The 27,472-nt window shown below is 39.7% G+C and overlaps 1 protein-coding gene across 1 annotated transcript; it reads left to right on the forward strand.

Annotated features, from left to right (window-relative positions):
* Positions 1-1,501: 1,501 nt before the first annotated feature.
* SYT4 (synaptotagmin 4) lies at positions 1,502-27,024 on the forward strand. Its single transcript, XM_069964848.1, has 4 exons — positions 1,502-1,698; positions 6,992-7,803; positions 9,625-9,745; positions 23,874-27,024. Exons 1-4 carry the CDS (start codon positions 1,662-1,664, stop codon positions 24,179-24,181), a joined length of 1,278 nt encoding a protein of 425 aa, XP_069820949.1. The 5' UTR covers positions 1,502-1,661; the 3' UTR covers positions 24,182-27,024.
* The last annotated feature ends 448 nt before the right edge of the window (positions 27,025-27,472 follow it).

Genomic DNA, 27,472 nt, shown 5'->3' on the forward strand with positions numbered 1-27,472 from the left:
CTGTGAAATGTTATATTGTATATACTTGCATGTTTGATGAATCATTGCTCTGTCTTATGTGTTTAAATATTCCTCTACTGCTTAATCATAGAGGCTCAGCCTAGACATCCCCTTTAAGTGATCAATCTGTATGTTGTAATATGTATGGCTGATGTATAAATGTCTTTTTGTTGCCTTTATACACCCATTTGGTGAAACGTTGCATTGTATATACTTGTAGATGTTATGGATGATTACTTTGTCTTATAAGTGCCCCTCTTCTATTTGATCTTAGGGGGCTTAACCTAGACAATCCCTTTAAGTGATCTAGCTTTGTGATCTACTATTTATAATAGATGCATAAACATGTTGTTTTTGTTGGTTTTATACCCTTTTGGTGAAATGTTCCATTGTATAGACCTGAGTATTTCATATACCATTTCTTTGTCTTTTAAGTGCTCCTCTACCACTTAATCATAGGGACTTAGCCTAGACAACCCCTTTAAATGAACAAATCTAAACATACAGACACATACAGTATATATATTGCATAACCTTTTTTTTTTCATGGCTTTTTATAGGTGAAATGTTCCATACTGTAGTATATACTTGTGTGTTCCATGTATCAATGCTCAATTTTCAAAAATGTTTAAGCTTTATGTGTGCTACATGCATTAACATGTCATTTTTTTTTCCTATTTTGAGTTTATACATTCATTTGGTGAAATATATACTTCAATCTTTCATGTATTATTGCTCTGTCTGATAAGTGCCTTTCTACTACTTAATCATAAGGATTTAGCACAGACAATCCCTTTAAGTGATCAAGCTTTATTTCATAATACATATATAGTCACATTATATACTCGAGCGTTTCTTGTATTATTGCTCTGTCTTATAAGTGTCTCTCTTTGACTTAATCATAAGGATTTAGCGCAGACAATCCCTTTAAGTGGTAAAGCTTTAATATATATATATATATATATATATATATATATATATGAGATGCCACATTATATACTTCTGTGTTTCATGTATTATAAGTGTCTCTCTACTACTTAATCATTGGGTCTAACAGAAACAATCCCTTTAAATGATCAAGCTATATATATATATATATATATATATATATATATATATATTTTTTTTTTTTTTTTTAGTTATTGTTATAGGCTCATTTGGCCAGCTGTCACATCCTATAGACTTGGCTGTTTCATACGCCTGCACTCTATCTAGTGTTGCCATGTAATGCACTTGCACATTCATTCCTCTTTATGTCTGAAACAGACAAGCGTGCCTTTTTAACCATTCCTCTCCCTGTCTGCCTGTATCCAAGGAACTGCGAGCTAATCTCAGGCAGTTAAAATAATTGATAAGCATCCTCTAGTTCTCCAGAGAGGAGGGGGGGAGGAAGGAAGGTGCTGATTCCCAGCCTTGTAGCGTCAGCATTGCGTCAATTTGGCCAGCAGCCTTGTCTGCAGCTGGAGCAGAGCAGGAGGTGAGCTGCAGTCAGCCCAGGGAAGCCAGTCCGCCCCTCCTCACACTCACATCCACTGGATACAGACACATTTTCTCTCTCTCTCTCTCTGCCATTTTCTCAGCTGCTGGTTGCAAGAGGAGCACAGTGGGGGAAATAAGCCTCCAGAACAGATTTCAGCACCTTGGACAGTGGAGCCAGCAAAATGGCTCCAGTCGTTTCCAGCAGTGGGGAGGCTTACGGTAAGTTTATTTTTTTCCACTCTCTAAAGTTGGGGGGATCCGTAATGGAAAAAACTCTCTTTTTGCTAATAAGTAACACTGGGAATAACTGTATTTACTTCCCTATGGGAGATAGAGTCAAGTGAGTGGGTGGAATTCTATGTGATCTTTCCATTGCGGATCCTTGTATAGACTAAATAGCTGTTCATTGACGCTCCCTGCCACTTGCTCTAAAGTCTTATTACAGAAAGGTCTTTATTTCTTGCTCTAATTGCTATATACGCCATCTCTTGAGAAGCCAGAGGGGTGTGGGGCTAGCAGATGACTGGCATTCTCATACAGAGAGCAAGTTTACAGACGGTGCCTGGATCTAGGGAGGTTTCAGGCAAGGTATTGCTTATTTATATGGAGAAGAAGTTTTGGATGTTGAGCGGATGACATTGCGTAGGGTTTATGTGGTCTTCGAGAAGTCCGTTGTCTTTTCTTTGACTCCATTGCAGTAGGGCAAGACTCATCCTGTCTGGTCTTTAGCCACGGAACCCATGATTCATTGCATGGAGATGTAAAGCGTTAATGCACCCAGCCTCAATGACGTCTTGCCTTATCGACAACTAAAAATAGCTGTACAGCCGAATGTACTGTATGGAATATCTGCAAGTCTACAGAGACCGTGAGAACTGCCGGCATAAAGTTCCCTATGTGCAATCGTGATCTCTATGAACGGACATGTATGCATTGTGTAGGGTTATGCACGTCATGGGAGCGTTCAGCTGGAAATGCCAGGGGTGTGGGGATGGTAGTGAGTTGGAGATGTAGGTGGGGCAGAGAAGTGCAGGGTGTGACCATTGAGCATTTATTGCAGGAGATGGTTGACGATAGAAGTGCCCAGGTCATATGCGAGTGCTCCTTAGGTGGATAGAGATTGATTAGAGGAGGGCTTAAGTTGCATGAGGGTGCTTAATGTGTAGATTGGGAGATGGATGATGGAAGTGGTGAAGTTGCACGAGGGTGCTTAAAGTGTTGATTAGGAGACTGAAGATAGAAGTGGTCAAGTTGTATGGGGTTGCTTAATGTGTACAAACAAGGTTGATGATAGAAGTGATCAATTTGTAAGAGGGCACCCAATATGTAGACGAGAAGGCTTGTGTTATGACAGATGTGGTTTAGTTGTATGACGGCGCTGAATACAAAGATGAAAAGGTTTATAAAAGAAGTGGTCAAGGTGCACGAGGGTGTTCATTGTGTAGATGAGAAGATTTATAATAGAAGTGTGTAGGAGTATGTAGATGTGTAGAAGGGAGGCATGATGATTTGGATGAGGGCGCTCAATATGTAGGCAAAAAGGCTTATGTTAGGACAGATGTGGTTAAGTTGTATGAGGGTGCTCAATACATAAGATGAGAAGGTTTATGACAGAAGTTGTAAAGATTTTGGGGGTGCTTAATGTGTAGATGAGAACGATGATTAGGGAAGTGGTGAAATTGTATGAGGGTGCTCAATGTGTAGATCAGAAGGTTTATGATAGAAATGTTCAAGTTGGATGAGGGTGCTTTATGTGCTGCCTAAAGACAAGAACTTCTCGCTATTCAACACAAAAAATAAGTTAGAGCATCGCTACAATGGAACTACAGTTGGATCCATCTTTGGTGGAACATTGACTTTGGATGGTGTGCTAGGTGGAGTGGGCATCATGAGGATGCATCAATGCTCAGTGACATTGCTGAAAAAAAACATGTGCAATACATGCTGCTCCACCTTCATGTGTCCAATATTCCACTATAACACTATAGTTTTGAAGATCGGTATTAAATTATTGATGAATGACTGCCCCCTATACAGGCAATATGTGCACCCACTTACATAGGGAGACCTCTTTATTGCAGTATATACCTTGCTTTACCATTGAGTTATAGGAATGGTTTTCTCTCTCATTTTATCCGGGAAGCATCACTAAAGGTTACTCCACCTGCAATAACACAATAAGCCACTGACTTTTCTCTACCTACGTACAATAGGCAATGTAAAGAACATCACCCACTTGTGTGATGAACAAAGGAGAATACCGTCCCTTCTGGTGAAGAGATGTGGGTGGGTTCTCGTCTAGTTATGTGGAGCCCACACATGGGAGGTATCCATGAGGACATCTATGGGGCAGCAGTTACTTTGCCTATAGGATAACAGTAAATCTAGGGGCAATGCATCTGTAAAGACAGAACCTGCTTATTTAAAGTCACAAACCCTATGTATACAGATTATTAGCTGCCACCACAGGAAAAATTATCCTGATAATATTGAGACTATGAAAGACATAAGACTGATAAGGATAGATTGAGCCAACACACAGGCTTTAGTTATATAGTCTATGGTTATACCAATGGAAGGTTTTAAGCTTCCCCCCCATTATAGACCATATAGAGCCAGTCCCAGCTCCCCCACCCTCATAGACAATATATAGAGCCAGTCCCAGCTCCTTCTCCCTCATAGACAATATATAGAGCCAGTCCCCACTCCCCCTCCCTCCCAGACTATATAGAGCCAGTCCCAGCTACCCATCCCTCCCTCATAGACTATATAGAGACAGTTCCAGGCCCCCCTCCCTCCCTCATAGACTATATAGAGCCATTCCCAGCTCCCCTTCTCTCCCTCATAGACTATACAGAGCCAGTCCCAGCTCCCCCTCCCTCATAGACTAAATAAAGCCAGTCCCAGCTCCCCCCTCCCTCATAGACCATATAGAGCCAGTCCCAGCTCCTCTTCCCCCCTGACAGACCATATAAAGCCAGTCCCAGCTACCCCTCCCTCATAGACTATATAGAGCCAGTCCCAGCTCCCCCTCCCTCATAGACTATATAGAGCCAGTCCCAGCTCCTCTTCCCCCCTGACAGACCATATAAAGCCAGTCCCAGCTACCCCTCCCTCATAGACTATATAGAGCCAGTCCCAGCTACCCCTCCCTCATAGACTATATAGAGCTAGTCCCAGCTCCCCCTCCCCATAAACTATATAGAGCTAGTCCCAGTTCCCCCTCCCCATAAACTATATAGAGCTAGTCCCAGCCCCCCTCCCTCCCAGACTATATAGAGCCAGTCCCAGCTCCCCCTCCCTCCCAGACTATATAGAGCCAGTCCCCGCTCCCCCTCCCTCCCAGACTATATAGAGCCAGTCCCAGCACCCCCTCCCTCATACACTTTATGGAGCCAGTCCCAGCTCCCCCTCCACCATAAACTAAATGGAGCCATTCCCAGCTCCCCCTCCCTCCCCATAGACTATATAGAGCCAGTCCCAGCTCCCCCTCCCTCCCCATAGACTATATAGAGCCAGTCCCAGCTCCCCCTCCCCCATAGACTATATAGAGCCAGTCCCAGCTCCCCCTCCCTTCCTAAAAGACTATATAGAGCCAGTCTCAGCTCCCCTTCCCTCATAGACTATATAGAGTCAATACCAGTTCCCCCTCCCCCATAAACTATATAGAGCCAGTCCCAGATCCCCCTCCCCCATAAATTATATAGAGCCAGTCCCAGATCCCCCTCCCTTATTTACTATATAGAGCCAGTCCCAGGTCCCCCTCCCCCATAAACTAAACAGAGTCAGTCCCAGCTCCCCCTCCCTCCCCATAGACTATATAGAGCCAGTCCCAGCTCCCTCTCCCTCATACACTATATAGAGCCAGTCCCAGCCCCCCTCCCCCATAAACTATATAGAGCCAGTCCCATTTCCCCCTCCCTTATTCACTATATAGAGCCAGTCCCAGCTCCCCCTCCCCATAAACTATATAGAGCCAGTCCCAGATCCCCCTCCCCCATAAACTAATTAGAGCCAGTCTCAGCTCCCCCTCCCTCCCCATAGACTATATAGAGCCAGTCCCAGCTCCCCCTCCCTCCCCATAGACTATATAGAGCAAGTCCCAGACCCCCTCCTCCATAAACTATATAGAGCCATTTCCAGCTCCCCCTCCCCCATAAACTATATAGAGCAAGTCCCAGCTCCCCCTTCCCCATAAACTATATAGAGCAAGTCCCAGCTCCCCCTCCCCCATAAACTATATAGAGCAAGTCCCTGCTCCCTCACAGACTGTTCCAGTTCTCTGCAGCTTTCTTGAGCTGTGTGGTGTCCAAGGAGTGGGCAGTGCGGGCACAAAACCGTCTCCATCTATCAGATCACATTAAGAAGATTGAGGAAAGGCTCCCAGATGAGAGAGAGAGAGAGAGAGAGAGACTCCAAAACTGAATTAAAACTGCACATGAGAGGACCCATGCTATACAGATAATAGAAATACTGAGAGGTGTGCCCAATGTGATGACACTGAGCCGAATATACTGTATACTCTCTATAATAATAGAGAATGACACTGCCAAAGCCAAGACTGGCACTGTTACATGCCACACCTCTCCAACCAATACCAACCTATTATACACTAGATAGATAGATAGATAGATAGATAGATAGATAGATAGATAGATGGTGAGTGACTCTACTGTTGACATACTCTGCTCTGCTACATCTTTATCCATATGTTATAAGCAATAGCAACTAAGCTGAAGTTTCCATTGGTCTTCACTTTGTGCCCCCGGATATCTGTAGACCTGTGAAAACCACTAATCACTGCACCAGCTGACAAACACTGCTTTACTGCACCGTTCACGTCAACTCTGCTACATCAGTATCTGTTTATCTATTTACGTTCCTGACTGCATACAATATGGCCTAAATTGCGATCCATTCAGCACAATGTGTGATAACTGAAGGTTTTTTTTCCATGTTTATAATGCTCCGAATCTTATACATGAAATGGATGTGATAATTTATGCCTTTAGATCACAGCGGAGGTGACGCTTTGTTATATTGTGTTATTTCATGAATACCGTGAGACATGCTGTTGTTAACAATGGGTTGTCTTTATGTTGGATACACAGAATTAACTCATACATTACCTATATAAATTATTCGCTTTTTACTCATGTTAAGTATAACATTATAAATTAGACATGTGCAGTTGAACTGAGTTTGTCTTTTGACCCAACAAGTCAGTTTATTTGGCACTGTAATATGTTATTAAGTAAGAAGCAAGACAAATTCACTTTTACTTTTCTTTAGCGTAGTTATAGATATATACGTATATACAGTATACTGTACAGCAAAATATTCTATATTGTAATACCTCAACTCACCAGCAGGTGGTGCATATAATCTAGTTTACCACTACTGAAATGAAACGCATGCATTTCTCTATAGAAAAGATGCATTAACATTGAGGTTTACTCAGATTTTGCCCTTTTCGTATTCATTTTCGCTTTTCGTATGTGTCTTTTCGCAGCCGTATTCCCCACAATGGTTGGACTCATAAGCGTGTTTGGCCTCGTGTTTACAGTTTCCCTTTTCTCCTGGATCTGTTGCCAACGCAAATCCACCAAATCCAACAAAACTCCTCCTTACAAATTTGTCCACGTGCTGAAAGGTGTCGACATATATCCTGAAAACCTAAGCAGCAAAAAGAAATTCGGGGCGGACGAGAAAACGGAATTGTCGCCCAAGTCGCACATATCAAAGTCGTCGCTTCATCTCGACCTGGAGAAAAGAGACTTGAATGGCAATTTCCCTAAAGCGAATAAAGTGAGGAGCTCCCCGGACCTGGAGGATTTTTCGCTGCCTCAATTACAAGAAAAAGACAAGAATTCGATATCTCCCGAAAGTATCAACTCTACTTCTTCTCTATCATCGGTGGAGAAGCAAGACAAGCTAGGGACGCTCTTCTTCGCCTTAGAGTACAACTTTGAGAAGAAGGCATTTGTGGTCAACATCAAGGAAGCTCGATCCCTTCCAGCGATGGACGAACAGTCAATGACTTCTGATCCCTACATAAAAATGACCATCCTTCCGGAGAAAAAGCACAAGGTAAAGACAAGAGTCCTCCGCAAGACCCTTGACCCAGCCTTCGACGAGACCTTCACCTTCTATGGAATCCCTTATAGCCAGGTGCAAGATCTGGTCCTCCACTTCATCGTCTTGAGCTTTGACAGGTTCTCAAGAGATGACGTCATTGGAGAAGTCTACTTTCCGCTCTCGGGGATTGAGTTGTCCGATGGAAGAGTGTTGATGAACCGGGAGATCAATAAGAGGAACGTCAGGGTAATATACAGTACTATGTTATTACATTTGTCTATTGATCAGTTTTTTGACATTTGGGTCTTATAACTGGATTTTCCCTTCCCGTAATGACATTGTGTGAACAATGCCTCGACATGGTCCCTCATTGACGTGATGGTGGACCACCCATGAAGCTTGTTAGAGTGGTGGCTCCAAAAGACAATGTGGACACTTCAATTAATGAAGAAATAGCTTGAGGTTTACATGGAAGTTTTTTTGTGCTATCTTTTAATCCAATGCATAGGTCCTATATAGTAATATAGGGTCTTAAGGAAAAAAAAAAGTAGATTGCCTATTGTCAATTATTTGCCCACCCTAAATCATATCCTTTTTAGTGGACTCACCCCAGATAGGATGTTGTATAGTCCATTTGTTGTCTCAGCAGCTCCTGGGCTCCTCCTTCCTAATGGGATGCATCATCCTCTGCTATCTCAGGAGGCTTTGCTGGATCTTGTCTTTGAGTTCACGCCCCACCTCCTCAGTGATATCATCACCCCTCACCAGCCCCTTCAGCCTACATTACCATCTCCCTGTCATATATACATACATATTTTTATATAGACTTTTAAGGAAGTGTGTTTACAGCTTGTCACATTGTGCTGAGCAATACCACTGGCAGAGGAGTAGACAGGAGATGAATGCAACAGCTTCTGGAGGTTCACTGATTCTACTGGCTCTGTAGAGAAATGTTGCTGTATGACGAAATGCTCTGCAGGTCAGGAAACTAATAGGAATGCTCTGGTAGGGGAGTATGATTTAGTTTAGAGAAGTAAGTGTCCACTTTATATTACTTCCCATGAGGAGAAAGACTGCAACTTCTTAATTATTTCTAGAGATCTGCAGGGAATCGGCTGACTACTTTAAATCTTTTCCTGTTTTCCATGGAGGAAGTTATATATGTTAATTTAACAGTCTCCCCTGAGCAGGTAGCCTCTCCACCATAGAAACCTGCAGGTAAATGACTGTCTGCACTTAATCATTTTTATAAACTTACTGATAATTGCCATTCTCCCATAATTTCCTATCTTCCAGGTGTGAGTAATACGTAAGCATAATCCTCTCACCTGAGCAGGTAGCACATTCTAGTATAAAAACCTGTTGGGAAGTGTCTGACCACCCTTAATCATGTCCCATTTCCCAAGTGTGAGTAATGCTTATTCAGTGTACTATTCCCTTAGCAGGTAGCCCCTCCACTAGAGAAACCTACTGAAAAGTGGCTGACCACCCTATTTCCCGAGTGCGAGTAACACCTATTTAGTGTATTATTTCCTTAGCAGGTAGCCCCTCCATTAGAAAAACATGCAGGGAAGTGGTTGTCCACCTATAATCCAGAAACCTGTAGAGAAATTGTGTACCCACTGTCAATTATTTCCAGAAACCTGTAATGGAGAGGCCGCCCACTCTTAATCCTTTCCTTTTATCCCAGTAAGGAGTTAAGTCTATTGCGCTCCCTGAAGAAGGTGGCTACTTCAATAGAGAAACCTGTAGGGAAGTTGTTGCAGACTCTCTATTATTTCTTATTAGATATATGTATTGCTCTGTCCAATAGCCCCTGCTGTGTAGGAGTAGACTATAATATCCCCCAAAATGGGAACAAGAAACAGACAGGACAGGCCAGCTGTAATATAGGTGTATTAAGTCCTCATGACATTATTCTATTGATTATTATATTATAATGAATGGGAGAGGTTATAGAAGAGTTGTGTGTTTGTTACTATATCACTGTTTTGTTCCTTCGTGAAGCTTTTGCTCAATAATGTGCGTCTCAGCCTGTATTAATGGATGTCTTGTATTGACTTGCAGAAGTCAGCAGGACGTGGGGAATTGCTGATTTCGCTCTGTTACCAGTCAACTACAAACACCTTAACGGTGGTGGTGCTGAAGGCCCGTCATCTGCCGAAAGCCGACATATCAGGACTATCAGGTACAATACAAGGAGATTATTATTATTATTATTACCTATTGTTGTTATTATTGTGATGGATAGGTAGATAGATAGATAGATAGATAGATAGGAGATAGATAGATAGATAGATAGATAGATAGATAGATAGATAGATAGATAGATAACGTCCAGTTTGAAGTGCACTCCGTTCAAAGTGGTGTAAGGGTGCCAGCAGCTGGAGACCGAATCCACGTCTCCCCGTAAATAATCAAAGAATTCCGCAGCACAACCATATGGTGAAAAAAAATCCAAAATAGTGTTTATTCCATATCAGTAGAAAATTCCATGCAACGTTTCTGTCTCTTCCCGAGACCTTTCTCAAGCATAAGCATAGTGAGTAACACATCCATTTTATACACACGTGAATTCAGCTACAATTGATTGTCAATCAATGTAACGTCATAGTAAAAGTGAGATCGTTTACAATATAAGGTCCAAAAGGACAGAGTGTACATTGAGAGAGGACGTCCTGTTAGAAAAGCATGTGAATGAAGAACCAGTAGCAGTGGAGAGTGGTGGCTGACTCCGCCCAGCAAACTACAAACATTTTTTTAAATGTAGCACTTTATTCACTATGGTTTTGTGTGATATGTATATATAAATGCACAAGTAATTGTATACCAATGTACACTCTGTCCTTTTGGACCTTATATTGTAAACGATCTCACTTTTACTATGACGTTACATTGATTGACAATCAATTGTAGCTGAATTCACGTGTGTATAAAATGGATGTGTTACTCACTATGCTTATGCTTGAGAAAGGTCTCGGGAAGAGACAGAAACGTTGCATGGAATTTTCTACTGATATGGAATAAACACTATTTTGGATTTTTTTTCACCATATGGTTGTGCTGCGGAATTCTTTGATTAGATAGATAGATAGATAGATATGCAAACGGATTGTGAGTAGCACTGCCTTGAATGAGCTTGTAATGGGTGCCAGCCAGAGGGTCCAGACCACGGAGCCAATATACAGTATAAAGCAAAGATTCCAGCAGCACTCCCAGAGGTAACTTCAAACGTATAAGGGTTTATTCCATGAGTGAAGTACAAATGGCAGCACAGCAATCAATAAGCCTTATTGCTTATTGATTGCTGTGCTGCACTTTGTACTTCACCTATGGAATAAACCCTTTTACGTTTGAAGTTACCTCTGGGAGTGCTGCTGGAATCTTTGCTTTGGATAGATAGATAGATAGATAGATAGATAGATAGATAGATAGATAGATAGATAGGAGAGAGATAGATAGATAGATAGATAGATAGATAGATAGATAAGAGATAGATAGGAGATAGAGAGATAGATAGGTAGATAGATAGATAGATAGATAGATAGATAGATAGATAGGAGATAGAGAGATAGATAGGTAGATAGATAGATAGATAGATAGATAGGAGATAGAGAGATAGATAGATAGATAGATAGATAGATAGATAGGAGATAGATAGATAGATAGGAGATAGATAGATAGATAGATAGATAGATAGATAGATAGATAGATAGATAGATAGTACCATGTGAGTTCTGTGCATTTGTGAAATATTATTTTGTGCTTCATTGAACTATAAAGATTTCTTTAATGGAATTCTTGGTGGATAAGAACTTTTCTCCATGAATGGGTGATACACTGGAAAGGCTGCAAGATTTCATTCAGGAAATGTAGCAAAGTCTTTTGGCAGTGGTTGACATGTGTATAATGTAATGCATGTTGTGCCAATAGTATTATTATTATTATTATTATTACTGTTGTTGATATTGCTCATCGGTCCATTTATACAGTATCTATATTTCACTCCGGCTGGCCTCTAGGGGGAAATGTAGATCCTCTTCTCCATTTTATTTTCTGCCTACGTCATGAAGGGGGCAAATATATATACTCCAATTCCTTGTGGAAACAGCGGAATCCCCTTCGAATGCACAATCCTCAGTCGGGTTGGCTCACACCCAACACATGGATTATATATTTTCTGAATTATATATATATATATATATATATATATATATATATATATATATATATATATTTTTTTTTTTTTTTTTTATTATTATAAATATTATTTGTATATCATTTTGTCTATTTATTTAGCATATGAAATGTGTTTAGTGATGGCACAATGCGGCTTTGATATTGGATTTTGAGCCTTTGCTATAATGTGACTTAAAGGGAAACTTAAAGGGGTTTTCAAGGATTAGAAACATGATAGCTGTTTTATTAAGGGTACCACTTTTGTCCTGAGTTTGGGAGTGGTATTGCATCTTAACTCCATAGAAGTGAGTGTAGCTGAGTTGTAATACTTGTGTTGAGTTGTAACACACTGAGGGTGGTGCTTTTTTTTTTTTTTTTTTTTTCTTATTCTGGATAATCTTTTTAACCTAATGCTACACTATTATAAAGTGATTTATAAGATTTATACAACAGTGGGCTCCATTATCGGGGCATGATGGGAGTTGTAGTTCTGCGATATCTGAATAGCTATGGATTGAAGGGAACTAATACTCACTGTAGACATAGGACACCATACTAAGCAAAACTGAGTTGGTCAGATGTAGCAGAGCTGAGTTGATTTCTTGAAATATTTTTGGTAGACCTACCGAGTTGTTTCTGAAATGAGAGAAAAAAAAAAGATTTTATGACTATGGGGGAGATTTATCAAACATGGTGTAAAGTGAGACTGTCTCAGTTACCCCTAGCAACCAATCAGATTCCACCTTTCATTTTCCAAAGAGTCTGTTAGGAATGAAAGGTGGAATCTGATTGGTTGCTAGGGGCAACTGTGCCAGTTTCACTTTACACCATGTTTGATAAATCTCCCCCGTATGTTTATTCTCAGACAACCTCATATATTACTAAATTACACATTCAGCTCTGCTACATCTATGAGCAATATATTTCCAAATTCTAACTTATGCCCAAGCTTGAAAGCCACCTTTTTGCAGGCAGAACTGCGGACCCCGGTACGAGCACAGTAAGATGAAATCCTATCTTACTGCATGTGCTCCCTGGAGCGTCCCAGGAGAGGAACACCTCCATGTCCAATGACTCTCATTTTATACGTCCCAAGTGTAGGATAGAAAGCTATTGTTCCTGCATGAGTCAGCCACTTCACATCAACCGATGACATCATCCCGCCGCCGACTCTGCTCAATACAGCGACCTTTGTAGCAGACTAAGTGGGTGGGAGGAGATGATGGGTTTTGGATCAGAGGTTCTATTTGTTATGCTGTGTCATACACTTCTACGGGAGGAACCTGGATGAAGTCTCTCCTCAATAGATTAAAAAGGATATATGAGAAAAATCTGGAACTGCAGACCCCCAGGCCCCTTCCCCACCATCTATTATTATACTAATGTCTTCATATGTGGAAAGGCACTGGAGGATAACCCTTTCCTTCTGAGAGGGTTTCTGGATTGACTTAAAAGGGTAGTCCGGCAAAGATTTTTTTATTTTTTTTTCAAATCAACTGGTTTCAGAAAGTTATATAGATTTGTAATTTACTTTTATTTAAAAATCTCCAGTCTTCCAGTCTTATCAGCTGCTGCATGCCGTGCAGGAAGTGGTGTATTCTTTCCAGTCTGACACAGCGCTCTCTGCTGCCACCTCTGTCCATATCAGGAACTGTGCAGAGCAGTAGCAAATCCCTATAAAAAACCTCTCCTGGTCTGGACAGTTCCTGACATGGACAGAGGTGGCAGCAGAGAGCACTGTGTCAGACTGGAAAGAATACACCACTTCCTGCAGGACATACAACAGATGATGTATATCTATATAACTTTTTGAAAGAAAAAAATCTTTGCGGGAGTCCCACTTTAAGCCAAGCCAGAAACCCTCCCAGAAGGAAAGGGTTATCCTTTAGTGATGTCATGCTATATATAGGATTTATATACCTTTAATAATTAAGGCTTCATTTGTACAGTGATGCAGCTCAGCCTAGCTCTTCATACAGTATTTCTGGTACTACCATTGTCTTAGATTGGCCCCCAGGGATCAGGGTTAAGTGCAGACTCTGCATCCACTGCTATTCTGCCTCTGGCTTTTTGGTCTTTGAAAAGCATAGTAAAAAATATATGTCAGAATAAAAGCTGAATAAAGTGAACGTGATATCTACTGCCTATAGATGTAACAGCACCGAGTCTGTATTGTAAGTACTTTGTTTTTGCATCATGTTAATACGATAGATAGATAGATAGATAGATAGATAGATAGATAGATAGATAGGAGATAGATAGGAGATAGATAGATAGATAGATAGATAGATAGATAGATAGATAGATAGATAGGAGATAGGAGATAGATAGGAGATAGATAGATAGATAGATAGATAGATAGATAGATAGATAGATAGATAGATAGATAGATAGATAGGAGATAGATAGGAGATAGATAGGAGATAGATGATAGATAGATAGATAGATAGATAGATAGATAGATAGATAGATAGATGATAGATAGATAGGAGATAGATAAATAGATAGAAGATAGATAGATAGATAGATAGATAGATAGATAGATAGATAGGAGATAGATAGATAGGAGATAGATAGATAGATAGATAGATAGATAGATAGATAGGAGATAGATAGATAGATAGATAGATAGGAGATAGATAAATAGATAGAAGATAGATAGATAGATAGATAGATAGATAGATAGATAGATAGGAGATAGATAGATAGATAGATAGATAGATAGATAGATAGGAGATAAATAGACAGATAGATAGGAGATAGATAGATAGATAGATAGATAGGAGATAGATAGATAGATAGATAGGAGATAGATAGATAGATAGATAGATAGATAGATAGGAGATAGATAAATAGATAGAAGATAGATAGATAGATAGATAGATAGATAGGAGATAGATAGGAGATAGATACAGTAGATAGGAGATAGATAGATAGATAGATAGATAGATAGGAGATAAATAGACAGATAGATAGGAGATAGATAGATAGATAGATAGATAGATAGATAGGAGATAGATAGATATGAGATGATAGATAGATAGATATATAGATAGATAGATATGAGATGATAGATAGATAGATAGATAGATAGATAGATAGATAGATAGAAGATAGATAGATAGATAGATAGATAGATAGATAGATAGATAGATAGATAGATAGATAGGAGATAGATAGATAGATAGGAGATAGATAGATAGATAGATAGGAGATGGATAGATAGGAGATAGATAGATAGATAGATAGATAGATAGATAGATAGATAGGAGATAGATAGATAGATAGGAGATAGATAGATAGATAGATAGATAGGAGATAGATAGATAGATAGATAGATAGATAGATAGATAGATAGATAGATAGGAGATAGATAGATAGATAGATAGGAGATAGATAGATAGATAGATAGATAGATAGATAGATAGGAGATAAATAGACAGATAGATAGATAGGAGATAGATAGGAGATGATAGATAGAAAGATAGATAGATAGATAGATAGATAGATAGATAGATAGATAGGAGATAGATAGATAGATAGATAGATGATAGATAGATAGATAGATAGATAGATAGATAATAGATAGATAGATAGATAGATAGATAGATAGATAGATAGATAGATAGGAGATAGATAGATAGATAGATAGATAGATAGATAGATGATAGATAGATAGATAGATAGATAGATAGATAGGAGATAAATAGACAGATAGATAGATAGGAGATAGATAGGAGATGATAGATAGATAGATGATAGATAGATAGATAGATAGATAGATAGATAGATAGATAGATAGATAGGAGATAGATAGATAGATAGATAGATAGATAGATAGATGATAGATAGATAGATAGATAGATAGGAGATAAATAGACAGATAGATAGATAGGAGATAGATAGGAGATGATAGATAGATAGATGATAGATAGATAGATAGATAGATAGGAGATAGATAGGAGATAGATAGATAGATAGATAGATAGATAGATAGGAGATAGATAGATAGATAGATAGGAGATAGATAGATAGATAGGAGATAGATAGATAGATAGATAGATAGATAGATAGATAGATAGGAGATAGATAGATAGATAGATAGATAGATAGATAGGAGATAGATAGATAGATAGATAGATAGATAGATAGATAGGAGATAGATAGGATATAGATAGATAGATAGATAGATAGGAGATAGATAGATAGATAGATAGATAGATAGATAGATAGATAGATAGATAGATAGATACTGTAGATAGATAATAGATAGATAGATAGATAGATAGATAGATAGATAGATAGATAGATAGATAGATAGATAGATAGGAGATAGATAGATCTGGTGCACAAAACTAAGGGGCTGATGGCTATTTTGTTCATACTTCATACACACACTCATATTGCAATATTACATAAATTACATACAGATGTAGCAGTGCTGAGTTAGTCATGTATTGTATATATACAGTACCATAATATATTAATGCTGTTTTTCCAGACATATCACTAGGTCATCCATTATCATCTATGTGGTACCCTGATCAGAGCTTTCTGAGTGCGGCCACCACTGGTGATCAGCAGGGGGCATCAGCGGTCAGGACCCACCGGTCAGACCCCAGTGGTGACCTTTTGCTATTACATTTGCTGAGGTCATCTTTTTAGCTCATGGACATCATGTTGCAGGGGAGGTACACACTCAGCTCTGCTGCATCTCCTGCGGGCACTTTAGTTGTAGCTTCTAACCCCGTTATGCATTATATGTATTGTGAATAACTAATCCAGTAACCTCGATATAGACATAGGGAGCCATTAATAACTAATTCATTACATGACCCACTTAAATCATCCTAGACGAGGCCGTATGCCCGGAGCCAGTAATGTGCACAGTGCTAGAGGTACATTAATACTCAGCTTGCTGAGCCCTGATAATTATAGACGACTCCTCTCATAATCAGCACAATGCATGACCGAGCCCGGGCAGTGTGTCTTCTTATAGGATCCAGCCACAAAGTGCAGGCCGACCCAGGGTGATATCCTCAGATGCCCATTAAGGCTCATCCACCCGGCGTCCTCACTTAAAGTGTGATCAGTTAAGCTGAGACCTTGTCAGGAGATGAATATGTGTCATGTCAGTTCTGATATATTTTTTCATCATGGCTGGTATAAAAGGAGAAGTCTGGTTGAAAATATATATAAAAGTATTGTATTGCCCGCCAAAAAATATACAAATCCCCAATATACAGTTATAACAGGAATTGCACATAAAGTGCTTTTTTTCCTGCACCTACTACTGCATCAAGACTTCACTTCCTGGATAACATGGTGATGTCACTTCCTGGAAAAAATGGTGATGTCACTTCCTGGATAAAATGGTGATGCCACGACCCGACTCTCAGAGCTGTGCGGGCTGTGGCTGCTGGAGAGGATGATGGCAGAGGGACACTGAGGGACACAGGACACTGGAGGGACACTGAGCAAACTCCTGCCATCATCCTCTCGAGCAGCCACAGCCCGCACAGCTCTGGGAGTCACCAAGTTATCCAGAAAGTGACATCACCATGCTATCCAGGAAGTGACATCACCATGTTATCCAGAAAGTGACATCACCATGCTATCCAGGAAGTGGCATCACCATGTTATCCAGGAAGTGACATCACCATGTTATCCAGGAAGTGAAGCCTTGATGCCGTAGGAAGTGCAGGGAAAAAAGGACTTTATGTGCATTTCCCGTAATAAGTGTATATTGGTGATTTGTATAACTTTTGGAGGGCAACACGATACTTAAATAAAAATTTTCGTCGGACTTTTCCTTTAATGAGATATGATAAGCAGATTATCAGGACACCTTCCATAGACTTCCATAGTGTCACTGCTCTTACAGTAAAGAATCCTTTTCTATGTCAGTGTTAAAACCTTCTTTCCTTTTGATCGTCGGGATACCCCCTTACCGTTACCCAGCGGAGAACATGTCTTTTCATTACTGCGTCAAGTAGTGTGATGTTATTATGATGGTTCTTCCTTTTTTTTCTTGCTCGCCACTGTAATCTGGTGATTAAAATCCTCAACCAATTTTTAAAGTTCACAATTAATAACTCATAGGAGATATGAGAGCCTAATCCCTCATTCAGGAGCTTCATCTCTTTGGTGATAGTGAGTGACCCCCATTGAAGAATCCTATGTGCACACAAAGTAAGAAATCTCTCAAAAGATCATTCCGGCTGGTACTGCAGTACCGGACGCATGATCTTTGGCGCCGCAGTGTTCTGATGCGGGTGCATCCTTGCGCGCCCACACCATAACTCCCCACAGCACACCATAGAGTAAGCGGCCGTGGCCGCCCGCTCCACAGTGTGCACCAGCAGGGTTTTCTGCGGCTGCTATTCAATGAATAGCAGCCGCAGAAAACTGATATGTCAGTTGTTTGCGGCGCCGCTAGGGATCTCAGCCGGAGCATATACTATGTGTATTCCTAGGCAGCAATGGCACATACATCTCCGTATAAATCATGGCCGTTGTACAACGGCCGTGGTTTTGCGAAAATGTACATTGTGTGAACATAGTCTTTCAATGGATTTTGTAATACTTCACTTGTCCTGTAGAGGCACTTTAGACAAACTGAACAGTTGCAGATTACACCTGCTCTATCAGGTCCTGGCAGTAAGGGTCCTATTACATGGACCGATTTTTAACGATTAACGACTAACGATAAACCATTGCAAATGAGATTGTTTATCATTAACCTAAAATCGTTCACCATATTACACAAAACGATGGTCGTTAGTCACGATTGGTACTACAATTGTTTACTCCTTCTGATCCCAGCAAAACAATGAACAATGGGCAATTACACTGAACGATTAGTGAAAAAATGCGGAACTTGAGCGAACGAATGTGGAATTACAGCGAACGATTAACAATAATTTTAGATCTAAATCAACGATCATCGAAAAACAAATGATTTTTTGATCGTTGCCTGCAATTACGAGTACGATTATCGGTTAAATTCGGACAATATACCAATTTTTCGCACGATAATCGTCCATGTAATAGGGCCCTAAGGCTACCATTGACCAACTTATTTCTTTATTACCACTTTAGGCCGTGTTTACATGGCGTAAGAAACCGGCTGTTTCGTGACCTGGCCGGGTCATGGAATGGCCAGTCTCTGCAAAGATCATCCCGGCCGATACTGCAGTACCGGCCGGATGATCTTTCCGGCTGCAATGTTCTGAGGCGGACGCATCAGCGTGCGCCCGCATCAGAACTCCCATAGCACACAATGAAGCAAGCGGCTCACTTCATTGTGTGAACTGACAGAGCTTTCTGCATCCTCAATTCACTGAATTGCGGCCGCATAAAACTGACATGTCAGTTTTCTATGGCGCCGCGAGAGATCCCGGACGGAGGGTATACTATGTGCATACCCTCCGGCCGGGATTCAATAGAAGGCAAGGCAACATATATTTTCATAAAAAGTAATCAGCAACAACGGCCGTACTTTTACGAAAATGTATGTTGTGTGAACATAGCCACAGAGTGTATCTATATTTTTATTTATATAGAGAACAGTATATGGTTTATTTCCAGCTCTCTACATGTACCCAGTGCTGCCATGGAAAGCCAATGGAAGCCAAAGGGTACTTTTGTCCCTTTACTCTGGACTCTCAAGAAGTCTGGACTCTCTTTTGTCTGGACTCTCAAGAAGTTTATTTATGTAAATATTTATCTAAGGGCCCGTTCACACTGCAGAAAACAGGAAGAAATTCCGAGTGGAATCCCCACCGCAGACTCTGCTCAGAATGCCGTCTGCCTCATGTCTCAATGTTCTGAATAGGGCACCTCCGCTCCCCACGGCTCTCCGTTTAAAGAATTGACATGTTAATTATTTGAGCATTCAAAATGTTTGTATGGGAAGATCGGCACAGTCATGCTGAGCTCAACAATGTCCTCGGTTTCCAAATTGGTGAAACTATTCTAGAGATATGGACCTAAAACCTTATATGCAAATTAGCGTACAAATTAGCAAATTAGGTACACTGGATGTAGTCTTAGCGCTTCTGCTTTCCTCATCCACCAATGACATTGCTTCATTAATATCCATGATTATTCAGGCTGGGAAATATGTCACAGCTTAGTTATCTTCAATATTGAAGAAAGAGGTGGTAGTGCACTAAGAGCTCTTTGACCACCTTCAGTGTACCAAGCAAGCTAATTTGCATGTAAGGTTTTTGGCCCATATCTCTGGAACAGTGCAACCAATTTTAAAACCAAAGACATTGTTGAGCTCAGTGTCACCACCCAGATAAAAAGAACTTGGCATGTTAAGGCTAGATTCCCTTTAACCCTATTCAATTTTTTCTAAAACTTTGTAATTCTTAACGTAGACCAGGCGGTCTATGTATGCACCAGATTTATCAAAAGTATTGGATGCTGTTTGATAAATCTGTTGAATAAAGATGAATTTGTTTGTCAGCTTCAGCGAACATAGTACAAGAAGGCTTAACCTCTAATTTGGAACACAGATTCTACATTGGAATACATGTGAAACGTTTGCTGTGTGCCTATAGCCTTGGTAGTCTGTATGGTTTCTGGATACTTGCACCCACATGACCTAAAAACATGATTTGGTACAATGATATATGAAGGCAGAGTCCATTCAACTATATCATCACCATCTCACATAGCCCCTCACTACAGAAGACATCTCACAGTATGACCTCCTTGTTTTTCCCGCCAGAGTATATTTATGTGCCGTAAGTTACTTGAAATGGGATTTAGTATTATCCCAGGCACAGCCAGTAGATTGATTGTCTGCCCCTCCTGATGGTGAACACTCAGGAACCATGTACTTACAAAGCCTTATTACTTAAGAGCAGCATGCTGACTGCTGATACAACAAGCTCGGAGCACTTTTCCATCAATTACATCAATGGATGTAGACAACATATTACAGCCCAGTCATAAAAAACACCAAACAAAACAAATGACTCTTGAAATTTCCATTCCATTTCCAGTTGCTTTTCTGTCCTTTGACCATATAGTCAAAGGAACACTCAAAGCTGATGCACAGCATTAGACCGAGTACAGGGTCTAAAGGGGGAAAGTATGAGACAGGGATTTAAAAAATTCTATAGATAGAATTCCTGTGTTATCCCCATCCCTTCAAGCCGTGTAAATGAAATAGTAAGGTCTATTAGGGTCCCTAAAGTGTCAGTGATAACTGTTGTCTTCAAACCAATACCCTGCCTGGTGTACATCCTATAATAAAATTCCTGCGCTTGCGTATAGAACACTCTAGCCAGGAATTCAGCTAACTCTAATTTCCTCCCATTACACTTCCTTAACTATAAGGGCCCTATTACATAGAGTCAATCAGGCTGATCTGGACAATTATCGGTCCATAGAGACTGAGACAACGATCAGCCAAATGACATCGATTATCGCCTGATCGTGTCTTTAGGTCTGACACCAAAATCATTTGTGGCTGACGGCTAATGATTGAATGCATTACCTCTCCTCTCCTCCGGACCTTCTCCTGCCCTCTACTCACTTCGCAGTGCCATGGCTGTAGCTTTGAAGCAGTCTCTGAGCAGACAGGTCGCTCTGAAGCTGCAGCCATGGTGCCGAGGAGGAAGCAGAGGGCACCATGTATAGCAGTTTAGGGCAAGAGCTTCGCGGACATCGCTAATGATGTCCGTGCAGCCCTTGATAAACGATAATCGAGCCATGTATTAGGCAGATCAGAGCTTATTTACATTATAAATCGATTCGTCATCTGCCCATCTAATAGGACCCTAACCCTTCCTACATAGTGGGAGGGAGATACAGTTGGCTGAATTCCCTGCTAAAGTATCCTGTACACAGGAACGGGAAGTCAGCTACAGGATCTACAGCAGACAGGACGTTGGTTTGAAGACAACACAGCAAACAGGAACAGGAAAACATGAACGGGTACGGAAAGGCAGTAGAATAACTGTATTTACCGTTATAAGTTCATTTATTAAAGAGATGAAAATTGTTTTAAACATAAGACAACCCTTTTAACCTGACCCTACAATTATGCAGGGATAATGTGATTCTCAACCTTGCTCATTGAAGTTTATTTTCCCATTGTGTCCTTAGTAACCCATTTCCTTACCATGGCTCATTAGTTTAATCTTTAGTCCCTGGTGATCTAGGGGATTATTTTCTTGCACCTTGTGTCTTAAGGCTACTTATTTCTTTCTTCTCCTTTGGGAGAACTGTTAATAGAAAATTGTTCCTGGCCATACACATTACATTACATTAAGGCCAAACCTGTTTGATGTGTATGGAGCCTCACTATTCTTTCCTGACAGTAAATGTTGGAAGAAAGACTAGATATAATGTATATAAGAGACTGGCAATAGCTCATACCCCACCAAGCTGAACATGCAATTTTTCTAGGAAAGTTGGGGGTGATAGAAGTTGACCTAATAAGTCTTTGACAGAAAGTTATCTAAAGTGTACAGACTTTGCTTAAAGGAGATGTCTGGAGATTTTTAAAATTTGTCAGGTGGCAGGGGAAGGGGGACGTAATAAACAATCACTACTTACATCTCCCCGTGCCCATAAAACATTGAGTCACAGGCTCTGGGACCCCTGTCGGAAGGCATTTTTCTCCAAGTTCCAATGTCATCACGACCGGAGGAGGATCCCGTTCATGACTGGCTGAGCTGGTAGTCCGACAACCAGGTCCTAATGTTCCAAACCTTCAATAAAATCAGCTTAGGCTAAGTTCACACTTAAGCCACCAGTAAAAAAGATTCCAATGTACAGTCCGACAAGTTACCAACAGGTCCAACAGGCATTATTGGCCAGAATGGAGTCTAATTTGTCCATTTCTTGTATACTGTTTTTGTCTAGGACTTCAAACCATGGTCAATAGGCGCAATAGAAACATTTTGGGATATACAGTACATTAGCATCCTTTTTTGACTGCTTGATAAATGTGGGGCAGTAGACAAGATGTGAATTGATACAATCGCCTTCCCATGAGTTAATGAAGCTGCAGCACTCAATGGTAGCCTTAAAACTTCTTTATTTCAACCTAGTGGTTCACAATACAGTATGTGTCATGAACCATGAGGTTGAAATAAAGATGTTTAAGGCTACTGTTGAGTTTTAAGGATACTGTTGAGTTTTAAGGATACTGGTGAGTGCCGCAGCTTCATTTACTCTTCTGGAGAAGATTGTATCATTGGACTTAAACTATATGGTTGCTGAATTCAACAATCATCTTCTCACATCTCCTCAGAGCGTGAACAGCGCAGAGAATTTTTGTTTTCTTTGTTGCATACAATATGAATTGAGCCGTCCTCAGAATAAATGCAAACAGGGATATAAAATTACCCAAAATGTGCAGGTGGGTTACAAAATTACTGACAAGTGGCTAGTTCAAAGTTGCACCATTTTGTTTAATTGTTTAAAGTATTGCTTAAAATTCTTCTAAAGGGACTGTTTAGACAATCCTTTTTGAGTAACATGTGGCCAGGCTTGGGTAAAAATAAATAAATAAATATATAAAAAACCCTCACCTGCCACCACTCCAATGTTGTCCATTGTCCATGAAGTTTCTGTGTTGAGACCAAGGAATTAGAGTAAGTAAGAATGCGTTGGTATTGGTGGTGGTGGTGGGATTATCTGGTTTTACCCAGGCTTCGAAACATTTAAAGTGTCACTCTCATTTGCAGTAACTTTTGACATGTCAACAGTTACTGATACCACCAGGTCTCCCTCCTGAGACTCCATGCAATCCTAAAATACAGTTGGTGGGGGGTTTTTGGTGATGCTTCTGTCAAAAAACTCCTTCTTATTCACTTTGTTATAGTCTATAGAACAAATGAGCTGAATGTTTTGCCAGCCGGGGAGTGGAACGCACTCTTTCTAAAAAGACTATTTCCCAGAGAGTCCCTTTAATTTTTTTAGGAATATTTCATAACTACAAATTCATTTCAATATAAACAACCTTTCTTTTTCTTAATTTATTATCAATTTAAGTATTCTGGCAGTTCCCCAGTGTATTGTTAAAATCTAAATCTCTGCAATGCAGTTTTTATTCATTTGAATACTTGTTATTTTCAGATGGCACTCAACAGATGTGTTTTTTTTTCCAGATCCGTATGTTAAAGTGAATCTGTATCATGCAAAGAAAAGAATTTCCAAAAAGAAAACTCACGTGAAGAAGTGCACCCCGAATGCGGTGTTCAATGAACTGTTTGTGTTTGACATTCCTTGTGAAGGCTTGGAAGACATAAGCGTGGAGTTCCTGGTGATGGATTCAGACAGGGGCTCCAGGAATGAAATTATTGGCCGATTAATCCTTGGAGCCTCAGCAGATGGAACAGGTGGAGAACATTGGAAGGAAATCTGTGAACATCCTCGGAGACAGATTGCCAAGTGGCACATGTTGTGTGATGGTTAACAGCCTTGAGTTGAACGGACTTCAGCATCTCCATTTTATTTTTTTTACGTTTCTTTGCCATGTAAAATAAGAAGCTTGCAGTGACATTCCTTTTTTATGTTGAAACATGATCAACTGAGTGAACAAAACAATAGAACAATAGACAAAAAGACAAAGTGAATTTTTGCCTAAAAACTAAATAATACCACCACCTTCACTTGATGAAATGTAAAGAAAGATTTTTGCAATTTACAGTCAATTAAATCTATACTAAAGTTTTGGTCAATGGCTTGTCCACCGTAGATTGTCTTCGAGTAGCCATTTTCTTTAGACAGGGTTTTTCCAATGGAAAAATCAGAATCTGAATTCGGAATCTAAGACAGATATCCAATGCATGCCCTTAGATTTCTGACATAGATATTCAATGTCAATGCCTTGGTTTTGGATGTGGATTAAACCCATTCAACAGAGATAATCCTCGACCAGTCAATGCAATGTGGAGCTATCGTCCAAGATATGACTTGTCAAGGTTTTTTTTCATAATGTGGATTTCAAATCTGTGTTGTGAAAAAAAAAATATATATCATGTTGTAGTTTATAGTGTCAACGATGGCATAGATTTTCAATAGGATATAAATTTTACATGATTTCTATACTGATTCCGATGCAGAATCCGAGTTGGTATCTATGTGAAAAAACATAGCCTTATACATTGAAAGCTTCATGTAGACAGGTAGACAATACATTTCAATTTGGCAGATGTTACAGTCTAGAGTAAATTTTCACAGCATTTGTTTGCATGTAACCATGGCATTCGTAAAGTAGTAGCCATAGATTGCCACAGTCTGGAGTCAGACACCAAAAATTTTACGTAAAGCGAGCATCGTAGAATTCAGAATTTTTCCCCCCACTCCCATCCCATGAACAACATAATATGTACATCAATAAAACTAAGAAATATCTTTAAAAGAAATTTTAATTTCATTTAGCTTGACAACCCAGAAAAGCAGGGGGGCAAAAATACAAAGAACATGGACAACTTTATCCATTACTTTTTGAAGTGTAATCTCCTTTCCTATTTTCCAAGGTTTCCAGTATTCTTTTAAAAAACTTGTAACTCACCATATTTATAAACAAAAATGTTAAATAAAATATAGTATTTTTTGGCTGTAATTGGGTATTAATGTTTCTCTGATGAAAAAAAAAAAAGCATAAAAAAGACAAAGAAATATTTGCTAAGATTAAGGTGAAAGATTTTTTTTTTCCTTTCAAAGAAACCAATTTTTAGATGAAAATGTAGATGTGAAAATGTTGGTTAATATTTTTTGTAACTAAAATTGGAATCAGCCCTGCGCCCAAAAGGGATACTCCACCTTGTGGTGCAGTGACCCATCCCTAAAACACTGCCCAACTTACAGGGTTCAATCTCGTTTGGTGTTGGCATATCGCTAGTACTTTGGCACGCCTACTGGACAAACCCTCTTGTTGGAGATCCTAGAGGTCCCACAGTATGCCCTTTCTTTATGAGATATACTGTAACCCCCACCGATCATACAGTTTAAGGTCATTGACTGTTTCCACGGGTTGTTGTGCTTTACTAGGGCATAAGAACATTACAGAGTGAGCCACGCTCATGACTTCTAAATCATGGGAAAGCAAGATCAGGCTGATGTTTAGGCAAAGTATTGAGGTTGGAGATGCAATTTCTTGATGAATAAAGCCCCCATCTATATATATTTTCTGTAAAACTAACTGAAAACGGTAACAAAGCTGCTAATAATGCAGGTAGGTGGTGGGATCTAAGATATGAGAGCTTCCCTTTAATTCACCAACAGGGCGATTTGGTGAATGATTGTCTATTTATTAGTTATTCTAAACCTCTAACCAAGAGGGTCTTGGTTGCCAAGTAAGATTATTATATCTCTGGGGTAGGAACCTGTAGAAAGAGCCACTATGACTCTAAAGGACTCAACATGATCATTCATTGTTTGCATGGATACCATTTTCCACCTCTAGATCCATGGTTATTTACTGATCCAGGTGTGGAAAGCTCTTGAAAGTCTACTGGATAATACCTAGTCATGTTGTCCAAGGCATAACTAGATTCTAGACCCCAGATAAAAATCTGCAACAGAGCCCTGGTCTACCATGTACCATTTATAATACTAGTGTCTTTCTATGGGACTGAGGAGCCTTGGTCTACCCTAAGACACCAGAGCCACAGTGTGTCTGCTACCCTAAGCCCTTGTCTGTTTCAACTTTGTCATACAGCTGTTCCAATCACTCAGTTATGGAATTTTAGTATATGGATAAAATAACCTACAACATTAGATACCCAATTGAATACAAGAACAAATATTTTGGATAAGCTAGCGAGTCCATACGATGTAAACAATTTTTATGAGTAAAAAAACAAAATTATTCCTTATCATGATTTAAAAATGTACATTTTTAATAAAAATAAACATTATTGGGGTAAAAAAAAATATGCAAGCACTGATATATATATTACAATCACTAAACATGCACATGTAATACAGACAAGTGCTATATCTGGTGCATTTACTATTTTTTTAATAACTGTAAATTGCAAATATCTTTTCACGGAGTAGAAAGCATGTGATTTGTTTGTGTCATATCAATAAAAAGCCCTTCCAGTCAGATTTCAGAAAAAAATAAATAAATAAACTCATTCAATTTGCAGGATAACTTTTGGGAGTCTCAAATATGTTCAGAGTAGTTATCTCTTCCCATGCTTTCCATATAAGGTCACATAGTCTCCTCCCATGCTTAAAGAGCACCAGTCACCTCTACTCTTGGTCTGCCGCTTTTAGCAAATATACACAATGCCAATAGAATTTAAAAAAAAATAATAATCTGGATCACCTTTTCTTCTGCATTTATTACTTAAAATCAGCGACTCCGTAACCAACTGGGTATAACCAGTTGGGGGGGTGGGGGGGGGGGTGGGCTCTGAATACTGGATTGGATACTGTCAGGTACATGCCACCCAGATGGTTATTAACATTTCTAGTAACAATAATTCAGCAATGACTCATTGTAGAGCTTTACACAAAAGTTATTCAGAATTAATATGTCATTGACAATGCCTATTTTTGCTAAAGGAGAGGTGACAGGTTCTCTTAAAGTAAATATCACATCTGTGTCCTATCCACTATATTGGGATTATGATGCAAACAATTGCTGTTAAAAGGGAGTAAATAATGAGAGCTCTTCCCTTTAGGACCCTCATAATATTCAAAGCAGAAAACAGCTGCCAAAAGCTTCTCTCTTCTTTGGAGGACCCAATAC

The sequence above is a fragment of the Dendropsophus ebraccatus genome, chromosome 3 (assembly GCF_027789765.1).
Source record: "Dendropsophus ebraccatus isolate aDenEbr1 chromosome 3, aDenEbr1.pat, whole genome shotgun sequence".
NCBI classification, from domain to species: Eukaryota; Metazoa; Chordata; class Amphibia; order Anura; family Hylidae; genus Dendropsophus; species Dendropsophus ebraccatus.

Coding starts and splice junctions, on each gene's coding strand:
- SYT4 (XM_069964848.1), top strand. CDS start 1,662: ATGGCTCCAGTCGTTTCCAGCAGTGGGGAGGCTTACG. Junction 1,699..6,991: donor CAGCAGTGGGGAGGCTTACG/GTAAGTTTATTT, acceptor GTCTTTTCGCAG/CCGTATTCCCCACAATGGTT. Junction 9,746..23,873: donor CGACATATCAGGACTATCAG/GTACAATACAAG, acceptor TTTTTTTTCCAG/ATCCGTATGTTAAAGTGAAT.